Raw genomic sequence first — 16,065 nt, 5'->3', positions numbered from 1 at the left:
ATACAAGTTTTATTATGCAGCACAGTGGGGAAAATCTTTACACTGTATATGTGACTGTCTGATAAAGGAATTAGTTAACTGAAAATATGAAACTTTGTTTTCAAGTGTGAATCTTTGTGTGAAAATGTGATGATGGTTTTGAACAAATACAAGATGGCTTTCTAGCATTATGCATAGTGCTGCACAAAAAGACCCTAACTTCTCATTAATGTAATGTACTGTGTCTGAACTAGAAACAAGCTTAACTTTTTCTGCTCAGTCACATCTCCTGCAACAGTTTATTGGAGCTAGAGGATTGTTCAGTCCAGAAATAGTGTTTTGGAAATCTTTGCAGCGCTTTCCACTAGACGTGTATGAAAATCAATGTTTTAACAACATAGTTGACCTGTGGAGTTTGATTGGGTGAGAACATCTGATAGCTTTATGTCTGACATCATTCAGTTATAACATCAACTAGTTTGGGCCACCATCAGCCTACACTAAGCTGTTCAGCATAGGGCTATCTAGCAAATAATCTAAGATGTATCTCTTTTTGCAAGAGATAAATGAGACTGCTAATTAACAAACTGGCAGAAAATTGGATCATAAATGCTTTTACATACTGTAGTTTTTTATAAATAAGAAGTGAGCAGAAGGTCAACAATGGATTTTCAGTGAACAGCCTCGTTAATACACAGAAACAAAGCATTCTTGTTTCGTTTCCTTCCACCCTGAATGTGTAACTACAGTCTGGGACAAACCTCACATTAGTGTTACACACAGCCTCATTCCTCCTGTGGTATGTAATTAGGTCTATTAGATATAATGCAACTGGCTAAAGCAGCTCTGTCAGAAAATGTTAAGGGCAGTGTCTTTAGAGGGGGTTATCCCCTGAGGAAATTACTGACTTTCTGACACAAATTCAATGTCCAAAAAATGTTCAGTGAAGTCTGTGAACCCTGTACAGTTAGCTCTTCCAGTCAACAGTCTCCCAGAAATTGTTGACAGGGAGAGTGATGGGCATGGAAACGATTTGATTTCCAAGAAACTGTAAGAAGAACCTGAAGCATACACAGTGGCATCACAAACCGAGAGTCATAGACTGAAGGACCAATGGTCAGTAAATGTCTCCAGAGACAGAAGTTGTCTTGGAGGCACATCAGAATAACTGGCAATTAAGAAGTATAACATTTTGAGTTCAAATAACTCTCAATGATCATATTGTGTTATTACTCAACATGTAAGGAATACAGATGTTGCCTTATTTAGGAGTTGGATGTAGGCGGTACTGAAGGCACCAGCATGAACTTAGAAAGAGACCAGGACCTCCAGAAGAATAGTCTTTGAATGGTTTAGCTTAAAATCAAATAATGACATTTTTGGCATTTACCAGATGCAGCATTTTAGATGATACTTTATTACACCACAGGAAATCTGGTCTTCTTTGTCTCTGCTCTTGGGGGTACAACCAATCAACACAAAAACCCCTCAAAAAAACTAGTGGCACTCCTTGATTGGAATGCTGATTCACAGCTGCATTTTATATGAATAATTTAGATATTTCATATGAATAGGACATATCAAGTATTCATGGAAAAAATCCATGAATAGGTGAATTATCCACAAATAATTTGGAGTTACACTCCACAGAAAAATCTGTGAACACTGAACTGGAAATAGACGGAGGTCCACTGTACTCATTATTGTTGAGATATTTTGTTTATGATCCAGTACTTTATCTGATTTCCACAGATAAAGTATGAGATCAAACATCAACATGGAAACACTTCTTTAGTAAAACCTGAATATTCTGTGGGTGTTATTTTTATTTTTTTTACATGACTGTAAGTCAGGCCCACTTTCCTTGTTACCTTAGTTGTTCATGTCTGTAAATGCATAAGAAATCTGATCGTCTTGACTTTGTAAGAAGAACATGGAGCTTTAAACCACAAGCCAAATGAGACAACGAAGTGGCTCCTCCCACTCCTCCATGATCCAATTACAAAAAACATTCCCTCTCCCTCTACAGCACATCCAGGGCAGTTTAAAAACAACAGTTCATAGTTTATTCAGCTAAACTGGAGCAGAGGAGTGTTTAGGTGTGAAGTGGGAGTTGTTCAAAGAGCAACAGATTGGATAAAGAAGAATTAGGAGTTTTCACAGACGGACATATGCTGACCTGAGATGAACAGATCGGTCATGGAAAGTTGGATCTTTACCTGAACTCAGTCAAAGACTCGACCATAAAGTAGCCCGGTAAGTCAAAATATGTCTGATTATCAATTGTACAAAGAACTGGCAGATGGAAAACTTCATAGAGGTGAGGACAAGCTGTACCCTCAGGGATAAAAAAGTCTTATGAGTTCCCAGAGTTTAGCAGAGATATTGAGCTCTCTAATGTCCTCTCAGATAACAGCATGCAGAGTATGATAAATCATTGATCCAAACTAAGTATAATATCTTATTTGCTCCATGTTTAGTAAAGTACATGTCATGATCCGTGTTTCTGTGTGTTTATTTTGAGATTTTCTGTGTTTAGTCCTCCTGTTTCCCTGTGAGTCTCTGTCCTGTCCTCCCCGTTGATTGATCCCAGCTGTGTCTCGTTCCTGTGATTACCCTCCCAGTGTATTAAATCTCACCTGTTGTCTGTGTTCTTCGTCAGATCCTTGTCTAGTTTCCAATTGGCACATGGTTTTAAGTTTGATGCTTGTAGTTATATGTGCCATTTCTGTGGTGGTGTCCAGCAGAATATTCCTTAAGCAGCAGCCCTCTGATTCAAATAACATTCTGCTTAGAGTTCACTTTAGACAGAAAAGAATCTGCCAACATCTAAAGCTCTACAGACCTCACTCCCATCAAGTTAGTCAGTGTTCATGATTCAACAATAGGAAAAACTGGGCAAAAATGGCCTCCATCCAAAACTAAGCCAAAACCACTGCTGACCAAAACATTATTCAAAGACCCAACTAACATTTGTCAAAAAAAACATTTTGATGATTCCAAGTTATGAAGCAAAAGTTCTACCTTTTGCAAGGTGTGTGTTCTTTTACATGTGGTGTGCAGTCAAACTCCAGACCACTGAAGACTAACTTATGAAACCTTGAATTTTTCTATTTAACGTTATGGTTGGCCTGCTGTCCTGCATGGCTTAGACATATCCCTGATTAAGATGACTGCATTATTTCCTCAACCTGTCAAGTTCAGAGGAAACCTGACTGTAGGTGTTTACTTCTGAGGGTGAAGCAACCAATTACTAGATTTGTAGGGAATTACTTTTATACATATGACTGGGTTTGTTTGGATAGATTTTTTCTTAGTAAATCCCATTTTCAGGTTATCTTTGTATGATATAAACATTTGTGGAAGGAGTAGGAGTTCTTCCAAAGCGATGTCCTGACTTAGCCCTTCACTGTTGACCTTCCATTGTTGTTTTCAAAAATAAGGCAAAAGTTCAAGAAATCCCAAAGTTTTAAGGAGTCTATAATCTGTATAGAATACCAGTAGTTCAATCAGGGGCAGTGATTGAACTACCAAATTATAGACTGCCTATGCATTTTGGGTTTTAACACACAAAATAATTATAATTCTTAAGATATAATTCTTAAGCCATATCTTAAGATATAACTTAAGGAATCTCTTAATTCATATCTCTAAGTAGGGAGTTCTGCTGAGACAAGTTGCAGTCTTTCAGATTTTGCACAGAAGATGATTCATTGCAGTCCAAATTGCTCTAAATAAGCACAGCATATCCAAAATACCAGGGTCAGCAGTTGGCATCGCTGCATGGACAGTTTTTACACCGTGTACAACTCTGGCTCAGGGACAGACAAAACAAAAAAAAGAAAATGTGCAGGGTCCGACACCAGCCCCCGCCCTCACACGGTGCTGTGCTGTCAGTGAGCCATACATCAATAAACAGCAGGAAGACCAGCATCATGAAAGCTCAAGCAATTTCAGAGGAAAGAGAGAACAGAGAAGGTGTCAACACGTATTCTACCCTTTGCACAAAGAAGAGCAAACAGGAAGCTGATCATCCTCTCTGTCTGTGTGCTCACATGGAGTTGACACAGTTGTGAGTAATTTCCACCGTTCAGCACGGATCACCTGTCTTTAACATCTTTACAGAGTAGCTTGTGTTTGGAGGCGGTGTCATTGTTTTCCACAGATGCATGTTTTTGTACTTATGTTGATTGCAGAACATGACTCACATTCTTCAGATGCTACAGTGGCTCTAAGAAGCCTTGTTACAGTGCCAAGATTTATTCAAAAATACAACCATTAGCAATTTGTTTTTTATTTGTACTTTTTTACAAAATACTGACTTCCGTCCTGCACAATTCAACTAGAAACAAGCAAAGAGAAACGGAAAGAAAAGCAAAGAATTAAGAAAATAAAAATAAGTGTGATCCCTCCCATTGAGATGCTAGAGAAGAGAATATTCTTGATCCCCAAATTCTAAGCTCACATCAGAAGGTTTTGGGCCAAAAGTAACATACAGAAAACATTCCAGCTGAAGAAAGGCAACCCCAGTGCATGGCAGTTGCCACCACTGTCTTTCACTGGCAGAGGTCTTCTTTCATGGATAAGCAGGGTTGATTTATGGTTAAAATACTGTTTGGACTTGAGGCCAAACAGTATTTTAACGATTTTGAGTTATTCATAGAACGTTATAATGATCTTAGCCAACTGGCTGCTTGATTCTACAGTTTTAGACTCATATTTTTATTAATTTAAAAGAAGGCTCTAGCTATAGTAATATCTCTGTTGGCTCACTATTTACTGGTGGCTGTCTTCACTCTCGGACAGTGTACATACTAGCTGTGTTTCCACTACAAATGTGCACAAATCTTTATCAATATTCTGCAGTAAAAAAATTTGTGATGTTTCCATTAAATCAGAAATTAATTTAAAATCACAAGTATTCACTTATGATTTTTCACTTGTAATGACTTACTTGTTCACACAGTAAGTCATTAAAATCCATGGCAGCGACGGATGCAAATAGCTACATGAAATATAATCAGAATTCAGCCATGGTGCTATCGCTCACCATCTATCAGCCATCAGGGGAGACATCAGTGTTTTGGGCTTTGGAGCAACAAGCCCCTTATTAGGAGCAGCTATTTTTTCTTAGTAAGATTCAACACATTCAAATGTAACACCACTTTTTATGAAAATATGCAAAGCTGTGAGAACTCTGATGGACCAGCTGCAAACTGTCCTGATCAAAAAACCCCTAAAAATAAGTACAAACCAGTAATATTCACCTGACCGTGACTCATGTGATGCTATAAAAAGTCTATCAGCAAAATTGATCTATTTTGTTATAGCTGAAAAACAACTTCATCCCAATGCAACAACTTATCAAAAACAGAGTTTATTACAAATTGGGATGTTTCTATAGAGCAAATCTATTTTTAAATATTCAATTCGCACAATTTTATGGTTAATGGAAACCCAGCTACTGAGGGATTTTTTTCTGTCCTTTTTCTGACACTTTTATAGCATACTTTGTAACCTGAAGTCAACCCATCACTTTACCTGAGATAAAAATTAGCATTTTATCAAGGTTTCTAAGCTTTTAAAATCACAGTACAGCTAGCTCAAAAAGATACAAAAGTAAGTGCTAGCAAAAAAAAGCAAAGCATTAAATAAATGGGGAAAAAAAGGACCTTAAAATTTTAGGCCATGGTCTACTAGTCTGGTTAAAGTGATGAGTAAACGTCAGGACCATCCAAATTCTTACCAGCCTTCTTTTTATGATCATCTGACACAAGCCATGTTACCTGAGCCAACACAAGCTTTAAAGTGTTGCTCCAAATGCTGGCAATTTTTGCTAAGTTTTATCCTTCCTTTATAGACCTTACATGAAACCAAACCCAAGCAGTGAGGGTTCCATTCAGGACTGAGCCACAGTGTAAGCCCAAATATCAGTCCTAGCAACAGGAGACGAGTCGATCTCCTTTAAACACGCAGACACAAACAAACTGGGACTGTTACATGACTCCTGCGATCGGGTTCAGCCCTTTGTATTTTAATGCTGGCTGAGGTAAAGGGGCTGCCTCTTCATGCAGGCAAGCCAAACTGGTTTGCTCCACTGGGATTCTCCTGAGTCTCATGTGTCTGCTGACTTGTCTTGATGTCAGAGGCAAATAACTAGTCTGTTATTTACTTTTTGCAGGGCTCTGTGAACATCCTGCTCTAAACCGCCCTAATATGCAAACATAAAATATTTTCATTTGGATTTACGTATGTTTGCATTCTAAACAGCTTTCATCTGTCCAGGAACATCTCTCATTTAACTACACATCTGGGTCTACACCTATGTGTGTTGACTTACCAGGGAACTTGTCAGAAACTTTTCGCTTTTCAGATTAAAATACTTTTGTTTTTTAAACTACATTAGTTAGTTTAAGTTTGTCTTTGTTTTCTTGTAAATTTCTGATTTGGGAGTTTGAAATTAATATTTGAGAGTTACCTGTTCTATGTATTGGTTTCAAAAATTTCATATTGTAAAAAAGTGAGATTTAAACATTCATATTTTGTGCACGTCTTCTTTTGTCTGTTATTTACTTTTGCTCATTTTTTATTTAAAAATACAACAAAATATGTTGTGTTTTTGGTGCGACTTCTAATTAATACTAATGTACTTTGAGTACATTTTCCCACAAATCTATCTAACTGGCATGTGAGAAAAAGAAAATGTTTCGGTTCCTTCATCATGTCTTACCCTGAAATACATTATATAAGCTATAGCATTGTGTGTAAGAAAAATATGCACCATTACAAAAAACCAATTGCACAGAAAGAAAAATTTGGTAACACTTTATTTGAAGGGGTGTGCATAAGACTGACATGACACTGTTATAAACATGACATAACACCTGTCATAAACGTAAGTCTTTATGAATGTTTATGACTGTTGTCATGAAGTGTCATTTGGTTAATAATGACACTTTTAATTCAAAGTTGCTCTAAAAGTTGCATTAAAAGTCCATTAAAATGCCAACTTTGCATGAATTTGTAAATTATGATAATTTAATGCAAAGTTGGCATTTTTAATGGACTTTCAATGCAACTCTTGGAGCAACTTTGCATTAAAAGTGTAATTTACCGAATGACACTTCATGACAACTGTCATGAACATTCATAAAGACTTCTTTATGTTCATGACATGTGTTATGTCATGTTTATGACATCAGTCTTATGCACACCCCTTCATATAAAGTGTTACCAAAAATTTTATGTAATCTGGTTCCCAATACAAACCAGAATACTTCATTTATTGGTACCCTGGTAAACATGGGTACCAGCAGCATTATCCCATGTCTCCTTAATCAAAACAATCACCTAGGTCTTTTAACAGATAGCGACCCAACATGATAATTACAGTAAAATGTTGAAAAGACATTTTGAAACAAACATTCTTTGTCAGCAAATAATTTTTTAGTCTAGAGTTGAGCTTTTCTTCTTCTGTTGCATTTTCTTAATCAGAACAAACATGTAAAGTTTTTAAACTTTGACAGTAGCTGACTACATTGATTCAGTAGGGAAAATATGCAAGCAGTAATAAAACCTTTTTCAGAAAATCTAATCAGCTTGATAATTACTGACTGCTGGCTTATAAAAAATAAAAATCTTTAAATAAGCACATTGCCTCTTTTTGTTTAATGATGTGTCTGTATGGATGGTTTATAGATGCTTACTTGTTCAATATCCATCAGATTTCATTGTTTCTTATTTAAAGCAAATTTAAGTGAGTGTTCCTGCTAAAGAGTATGGTTCAAAATCTAACTACTTCTGTATTTTCCCAGGTGCTTTATGGTCGCTCCGGTTCCAGGTGTTTCAATAACCCGAGTGGTTGAAGAACAAGAAAGTGGAGCAGAGAAATGAAACCAGCGCAGGCCTTTACAGAGAAAAGGAACAGGCAGCATGCTGCCTTTTGTTTGCTGAAGGAGGGAAGTTGAACTCTAAGATCTGGTTTTACTATGATGGTCCACTACTGTTTCTGCATGCAATCCAGAAAATATGAACAAAGCACTTTGCTTAAGAACCTGAAAAAGGTTTACTGGACATGACGGCGCTTGGTAGTTGGAGGAACAGAAATAGAAAAGGTAAAAAGAAAAGAAGAAAACTCAAACATTGAAGAATGTGGTGCTGATGTTCAAATATATGTAGTCATAATGTTCATAAATTTTCGGCGCATCCACAAGAGGCAATGTGTGCACCTGCTGACCACAGTCATGGTGCTTTGTGTGCTGACAGTCTGCTGGGAGGAGCTGGATCTTCATGTTGTGAGCCACATGAGATCTTATTCATACCGTTACCTGATCAACAGGTACGACTTCCTCAATATCATTTCTAGCTCTGGCAGCGTGGAGAGTCGCTCAGTGACCTATCCATACCTGATCAACCATCCCAACAAATGTAGAGCTGAAAATGGCAAAGACTGGGATGATGTTCTTTTGCTTTTGTTTGTGAAATCCTCCCCAGAGAACTTTGAGCAGCGCCAGGCCATCAGGGAGACATGGGGTAATGAGAGCTATGTCTGGTCAGAGCTGGGGGTGAGTGTGAGGCTTCTGTTTGTTATGGGCATTTATTCAGGTGTTGCTCAGAGGTTCCGCCTCCAACAAGCCCTGCAGCAGGAAGACAAGACCTATGAAGACCTGATCCAGCAGGACTTTATTGACACATTTCACAACCTGACCATCAAACTGATCATGCAATTCCACTGGAGCTACATGTACTGCTCGCAGGCACGCTTTCTCATGACAGCAGATGATGATATTTTTGTTCATATGCCAAACTTGGTGAGGTACTTGCAGCATCTTCTGGTTAGCCAACAAGGTACAAAGAACCTTTGGGTAGGGCACGTTCACAAGGGAGCTCCTCCAGTTCGTTGGAAAGGCAGCAAATATTTTGTTCCATATGATTTGTACCCCTGGCCTTCGTACCCGGACTACACAGCTGGAGCAGGGTACGTAGTTTCAGGGAACGTGGCTGCAAAAATCTACCACGCCACTCTGATGCTGAACTCCTCGCTGTACATTGACGATGTCTTCATGGGAATGTGTGCCAAAGCTATGGGAGTGTCTCCCATGCAGCATGTATACTTTTCAGGGGAGGGGAAGGCTCCGTACCACCCCTGTATCTATGATCACATGATTACATCACATGGCCACTCCACAGATGTGCGCTCACTGTGGCGAACAGCCATATATTTTCCAGCATCCAAAAGCTCCAGAGGATTTCTGGGTAATCTGTACTGCACAGCAATTAGGGTGATGCTACTGTGTCGGCCGTATTACCAGAACACCTATTCCTGTACTGCTGCTTTTACATAAATGATCTCTGAGACACTGGTCAGCAGTTGATATTACAAAAAACGAAAATAGTGGTTCTTTGTGTTTGTAATAATGTTTGTGCTAACTGAGTTGTCTTCATGTTGTCTTGCAATAAAGACCAAAGATTTCCTCTGCAAGTATGTCCTACTTTTGAGTGATCAGAAACATTAGCTTATATGTTGCTTAACTTATTTGAACAGCTTTGAGCCCTTGAGGTGTATTCATGAAAACACTTCTCACAACTATGATTCACATGAGCTGCTGATGAGTTTTAGCTCTGCATAACCAACAATAAGGTATAAGATTAGAAAGTATGAAATCTAATCTTTCCAATGATGGAAAATAGATGGAAATCAAAAAAGTTCTTTACAAGTGTTGTGAGCACTGGTAATGTTTCAGGGCTATTTGTAATTTAGAAGCACAATAAAAGAAATATAGACTTGAGTTGCTTTGGCAAAAAAAAAAAGTTTCTTTCAGCCACTAGATAGTCAATATAGCCAGCGTGGGGCACAGCTCTGCTCACTGCTTCGTCACTGTCATATCACATTTAACACAGCAACCTAGATCTGCATGCCTGTGGCATACTGTGTATTGTAATAAGAGTTCAAAATCCTGCAACTCACCCTGAGAAACTTTCCAACAGTATCTTCAGGTTTTCTTTTTAGTGACCTGTTGTTAAGCCATTATTATTTTTAAACACAATCCTTTGGTAAGCTAGCTGCAGCGTCCCACTAGGGGACGCCCACAGACCATCAGTGGTCTGGGTACCACAGTTTGAGACAGGCCTCTAGGGACGAACAACAGCGGGGAAAGAATTTTTTGCATTTATTTCTTACTGGAAATTTCTTTTCATTCTTTGGGTTTTGTCATTGTTCAACAGTTTTGGGAATATTTTGGCTGACTTTAAAGAATCGGACACATAAACCAGGAAACATCCCCACATTCCCCTTCAGAGAGTATGTGGATTTTGACTGAGTAATATATCTGTGTGAGAAAACATGAAATCCTGCTCTCAAATTCTTCTGATTGACAGCATGATGGATCACATCATCGCTCTATCCAATAAATAGAGAACATATTTTCCCAAGGACTTACTTTCTGCTCTGTTTTTATATTGGCACATGTTTAACAGGCTTCTCCATCCTTGCTTAAGACAACATGTCCTGTTTCACTGAGACCCTGAAGGTCATGCAGACTGGGGCTGTTTGCCCTAACACCCCCGTCACTCACATGCACTTAAACCCACCACTGAGATTAGAATCAATACTCAAAATGAATCAATTCAACAACATAGCTCTGCTGAATAATCTGGTTTCACATCGTGTTTTCCCATCATGTGCCATGAGGTCGGAGGAGCTGTCATTACAGACCAGAAATGGCTGACGTGGCTGTCACTGATTTATTCTTTCTGACTTTACCTTGTTTTAAAAAATAGCTATATACCAGAGAAAAACTTAGAAAAGTCTTTACTTAAAAAGCATTACTAGAAAGTGTGAATTTCTTCTTCATTAATATAATGGTCTGATGACATCAGCACCTGGGGTCAATAGAGCGTGTGCTGACAGCAGCGTTTCTTATACCTGCGTCTATTGGACAGACACTCCTCACTCTCGTTTGATACAGCAACATGGGTGGAGCCTCCCTGGCTTTCCTCATGCATCACCTCAATCTGGGAGAAATATAAACACACAAACACTTACACTTAATTATGGATTCGGCTTTTACCAGTATAGGATTTTTTTATGATTAAAACATGACCACAGCATAAGAAAACTGGATTTAAATCCATCTTTAAATTCTTGGATAGCATCTTTGCCTACTACTAGATTGCATATATATGTGTGTGTGTATTGCCTAAATGATGTCATTTGACCTTGTGGTGCCACACAGACCTTATGCACGAGTCAAGCATAAATCAAGATTAAGGTCGTCATTATCATCTGTTCTGTTTCGTTGCATCATGGGAAGCTGTATACTGTAAGTGATGAAGCACCTTGAGGCCCTTGGTTTTGCGTATGTTCTTCTTCTTGTTAAGATCTGCTTCAGCTGGTTGCTTGCCACTGCTTGAGTTATCAGAGAGCTTTCTAGCCAAGGCTAAAATAAAATGAACAAAGAAATTAATTACATATTTAATCATAACATACCCTTAATTGCATTCAGGCTTTGGTAGCTGAAGTACAGAACGAGTATCAATTAGCCTAAGTCAAGGACAGTTTGTACAAGTTTACAGTCAAGGGCAGTAAACTTTTAAATGGCCTGAATCTCATAGACAAGTTTTCTATGCATTTGCGTGACTCTGTTGAATTGAAACATGTCCCACTCACGCTGATGGCCCCCAGGAGTCCTGGCAGCGTTCTTTGGTGCGGGGCGTTTAGGAGACGACTCAGGCCGTGGGGCCACCGGCTGAATGGGTCTGGTCTGTTTGGCTGACAGTCTCTTCAGGCTAACACGTCGCTTCTCAAACATCTCTTGAACATCCTCCAGTCGTTTGAGTGCCTTCAGGACGCTGCCCTGCAAATGAACATTAAAATCAAATGTCTCAACATTATTTCTATTCAGAATTTAACTAATGGTTTTCTGTGTACTGCACCTTTACATCATCTGACAGGATAACTTCATAATGGTTGTGGAGGTTCCTCAGTTCTGTCACGTGGTTCTTTTCTGCTGATTCCAAGAAGTTTTCAATGTCTGTTAAAGCTGATTCTGCCCCTTCCTGTGACTGACACTTATCCACAGCTTGGGAAGCCAGTAGGTATATGCCAGACTCACACCACTGGTTAACCTGAACACGCAAAAATACCAACAGGTTAGATCTGGGTCAGTTTTTGGTGCCATTGTCACGTTTCTTAAGCTCTAAGACAATAAACAAATATTATTGACAAATCACTACTGCAGAATTACAGGCTAATCGCCAACCTTCCATTCATTAACAAAATTATTGAAAAAGCTGTTTTAATAATTAAATAGCTTCCTAACTATAACCAGTCGCTTTGATGTCTCAGGTATTACAAATGAACATGTCAGACTTGAGTCCAACCAGACGTCCAAATGTAAACGTCCAGACTAGATTAAACTAGTAGAATTCCTGTATGAATGCATTGAGTTTAAGTTAAAAGTTCTCTGTGTTCTGAACATTTTGTCCAGTAGTCATTTTCAAGTCTTGTGTCTGGACTAATTAAAGAATACATTTACATGCATAAAAACCAGACATCTGATTTGTTTTCTGAGACGGATGTTTCCAAAATGCATCAACTGTTTCACATCCATACCTTCTCAATGCCCATGTGTACATGCAAAGACTTAGACAAGGCATCAGACTTTTTCTTGGCTTCATTGCTGAAATCATCGCAGACCCGCCGGAGCTCCACACACTTCGGCCGGATGGAGTCCACAGCGTAGTGGTCACTTTGGATGAGCTGGTCACCATGCATGGCATGGAGCTGGGCCTTTTCTAGTGTGGGCTACAAAACAAATAAAGTCAGAAATATAGCAATAATTGTTAACTAACAATTTTACAAAAAGGAATCTTGTAAGCATTTAAATCTGGGGTTTTGGAATAATGTTAATGAAAATTAAAGCAGCTTAAACTGCACTGACATGTTGGAATTACAACAAATGTTCAAAATCTGGAAGATAAAGCACATCACCCTAGTTCTAAATCCTTCCATGGCTTCCTGGAGCTCAGAGAATAGACTATAAAATACTGAACAGTTTAGCACCGCAACACACTAAAGATCTGCTGCTGTTGTATCAACCTTCCAGAGCTCTCAGGTATTCTGGTTCTACTCTGCATTCAGAACCAGAACCAAACATGGAAAAGCACCATTCAGCTTCTATGCATCATAAATCTGGAACAAACTTCCAGAAAACTGCAAAACAACTGAAACACTGAGGCTAAGATCCACCTGTTTAGTTGCATTTGATTAATAACCGGAACATTGATCAATACATTTGATTGATGATGGCATTAGACAAAATTTTATGTTCTTTGCTGTTTCATAATTGGTGACTGATTGATGTTTTGATGATATAAAGCACTTTGAACTGCATTTTTACTGAAATGTGCTATAACCATAAGCTTGACATGACCACATGGTACATCCAACTCTTTTTTGCATAGACCTTATGTGGAACAGATTTTTAAAATGTATCTCTGATGGGATCTTCATCAGAACCCCCTTAAAAAAGAGGATTTATTTTAAAGAACTCAAATTGTTAGTAGAAGAGAAAAAGAAAAGGATGTTGGTGTAATGTTTTACATATGTGTCCTTTTGTACTTCTTTTGGGTTGACAGACCTGAACCTTTTCCTCAAGTGTTTGGAGCTCCATTAGCAGATGTTCCACTCTGGCCACACAATCTCCAGCATCAGAAAAGCCTTTAAGGGAGTCCATCCGTGTGTCCAGAGTCACTTTAACCTGAATAAGAAAAGTTAGAAGAGATCCATGAAAAGCGTTCATGGATCGCAGATTGTTCAAATAAGAACAATCTGTTCTCATTTGAACAGATTGTTGTTGAAAATGAGAATCTGTTCTCAACCAACTTACCTGGTAAAATATAGGTTAACATACAGGTTAACAAAAAATAAAAACATGCCTTATATGTATGAGTGGACTTAATTGACTTTTTGTAAAGTCAATTCATAAAAAAATAATGTTTGTTGCCCATTTACTCAGGCTATGATGCTTGCAAGATATCAGGGGCCTCATGCATAAAGCGAGCATGCGAACAAAAAATGTGCGGCGCCATATTTTATGCACAAGTCGGCATTTATAAAAAATAACTTTGCGTCAAAGTTTGCACAAATATACGCACACTTTTTCGCTGGCGTGAAAATGTGCGGCAGCCACGCAAATTTTTTCTGTGGACAATATCAAACTACAAAGCGTCAAAACTCACCTAAATACACTGAAATCTAACTACATTCAAAGTTATTTAGACCAAGAAGTTTCAAACTCTGTTTTTTCAAGATTGTAATATCCCAGATAGCACAGAATGATTGAAACAACATTGAATCAACATTCAGCCAGAAACATTGAATCAACGTTGAACGCCGACATTGAAACAACAATGAAAGCGGTCGGTGACTTGAATGTTGAATCAATGTTAGGGTTTCAACCATAACAGACATATCAATGTTGATTCAATCATTTGACTGTGGATCTGCATGCATATTTTGTTGATTCTACATTGAATCAGTCAGGAATCAATGTTGATTCAACCTTCATCTGAACGAGGATCTGCACACATTTCTGTTGATTCTACATTGAATTAGTCAGGAATCAATGTTGATTCAACGATCATTTGTATGTCAATTTTCATGCATATTTCTGTTGATTTTACATTGAATCAGTTAGGAATCAACCGATTCAACCTTCATCTGAATGTGGATCTGCATGCAGATTTGGGTTGATTTCATATTCAATGAAAGCTAAGGATTTCTGTACATTTTTAGGTCAGATAGGTCTACATAACATACCACTAAAAGTTTCTTCACTGGTGTTAAACACTATTATTGGCAGATCATGGGTAAACTGTGTACAAAAGTTTAAAAATGACAACATAGGTTTGATATAACATTTTATTTAAGAGGGACAGATATTTAAACATATTTGACTCCTTTTTGACTGTCAGAATAACAGTCTATTGTCCACAGAAGAACAGAGGCCATGAGGTTAAGCTTTGGTACTGTATGAACCAGGGAAACAGTACTAGTTGTGGTAACCCCAGTTAGACTCTGGTTAGCGTCACTTTGATTCCTTGTGATGTTTTCCTCTCATTCTGGCGTGTAATGAAGCCACTTCCTGACAGTTTTACTGCAGTCCTCAAGAGTCAAACTGCAGAGCAATGGCTGACAGACAAAAATAAAAGTGAGGAAGGTGCCGGTTAGAAATATGATAAACATTTGAAAAGTTCTGAAAGACATTGAAAAGTTAAACAGTGTACTGGTTACAGGTCTGAGAACAAATACAAACCACATAGTTTGTATTGTACACTCACTGTTAATTTTTATCTTATTTGTTAATATTTATCTTAATGTTTATGTATACAACTACATTTACCTATCAAGCTGCAGTCTAGTGTAGGACTTATGATGCTGCACTCATGTTAAAATTAGGGAATCAATATTTAAAATAAAGGCTGTTTATCAGAAAACCTAAAGATAAAACTCAGGGAGGATCAGGGTTTATTTAACACACCAGAGACAGATGAATAGAGCAAAAGGTGATTTATACTGTAGTTGGAATAATTATAATTTATACAAAATAAACTTCCATCAAATAGCTTTTTTCATCTTCAATCAACTACAAATATTTCCAAATAAGTTTATTAAATTCATTACAAAATGTCCACGTGCTGATAAAGATCCTATACCAGTAATAATAGACCAGTTCAGTTTAACCAGTTACCAATCCAAGAAACAACAGACTGAATCAGTCATTAGCAGGTTTAGGTCAAAGTAATATTGAAAAACTTACCATAAAACTGCTCAGAGGAGAATTCAATTCAGAAGCCGGTTGCAAACAAACCAACAGCAAAGTGGCTGGTTGGGACAAACCACTAGTGTAAAAAGGGGGAGTCGGACTATACAACTTCTAGTAGAGACTTGTAGATGGTTTTGTGTCAACACATTATGCACAGTCAGTAATAATATTTACAGACAAGTAAGAAAATGTACATAAAGGAATCACAACCCATTGTTCTCAACATGTAGTGCGTAATTTGAAACATGATTAACCCCCA

The 16,065-nt window shown here is 38.0% G+C and overlaps 2 protein-coding genes across 6 annotated transcripts in view; one reads left to right on the top strand and one right to left on the bottom strand.

Annotated features, from left to right (window-relative positions):
- mcf2l2 (MCF.2 cell line derived transforming sequence-like 2) overlaps positions 1 to 16,065 on the bottom strand; it is a 182,136-nt gene that overhangs the window by 111,381 nt on the left and 54,690 nt on the right. For all 5 annotated transcript variants that reach the window (XM_017304428.1, XM_017304431.1, XM_008407840.2 and 2 more), the window contains exons 10-15: positions 13,620 to 13,739; positions 12,593 to 12,784; positions 11,914 to 12,105; positions 11,648 to 11,834; positions 11,317 to 11,417; positions 10,904 to 10,992 (exon numbers count right to left, since the gene is read on the bottom strand). In XM_017304428.1, the coding sequence (XP_017159917.1) occupies positions 10,904 to 10,992; positions 11,317 to 11,417; positions 11,648 to 11,834; positions 11,914 to 12,105; positions 12,593 to 12,784; positions 13,620 to 13,739 (881 nt within the window). The remainder of the gene's footprint in view (positions 1 to 10,903; positions 10,993 to 11,316; positions 11,418 to 11,647; positions 11,835 to 11,913; positions 12,106 to 12,592; positions 12,785 to 13,619; positions 13,740 to 16,065) is intronic.
- On the top strand, positions 1,883 to 9,460 carry b3gnt5a (UDP-GlcNAc:betaGal beta-1,3-N-acetylglucosaminyltransferase 5a). The gene is made up of 2 exons (XM_008407835.2): positions 1,883 to 2,235; positions 7,794 to 9,460. The coding sequence occupies exon 2, from the start codon at positions 8,163 to 8,165 to the stop codon at positions 9,321 to 9,323; it is 1,161 nt and encodes a 386-aa protein (XP_008406057.1). The 5' UTR covers positions 1,883 to 2,235; positions 7,794 to 8,162; the 3' UTR covers positions 9,324 to 9,460.

This window comes from Poecilia reticulata, linkage group LG4 (genome assembly GCF_000633615.1).
Source record: "Poecilia reticulata strain Guanapo linkage group LG4, Guppy_female_1.0+MT, whole genome shotgun sequence".
Classification (NCBI taxonomy): Eukaryota; Metazoa; Chordata; class Actinopteri; order Cyprinodontiformes; family Poeciliidae; genus Poecilia; species Poecilia reticulata.
This window is presented reverse-complemented; position numbering and strand designations above follow the sequence as displayed.

Coding starts and splice junctions, on each gene's coding strand:
- b3gnt5a (XM_008407835.2), top strand. CDS start 8,163: ATGTTCATAAATTTTCGGCGCATCCACAAGAGGCAATGTGTGCACCTG.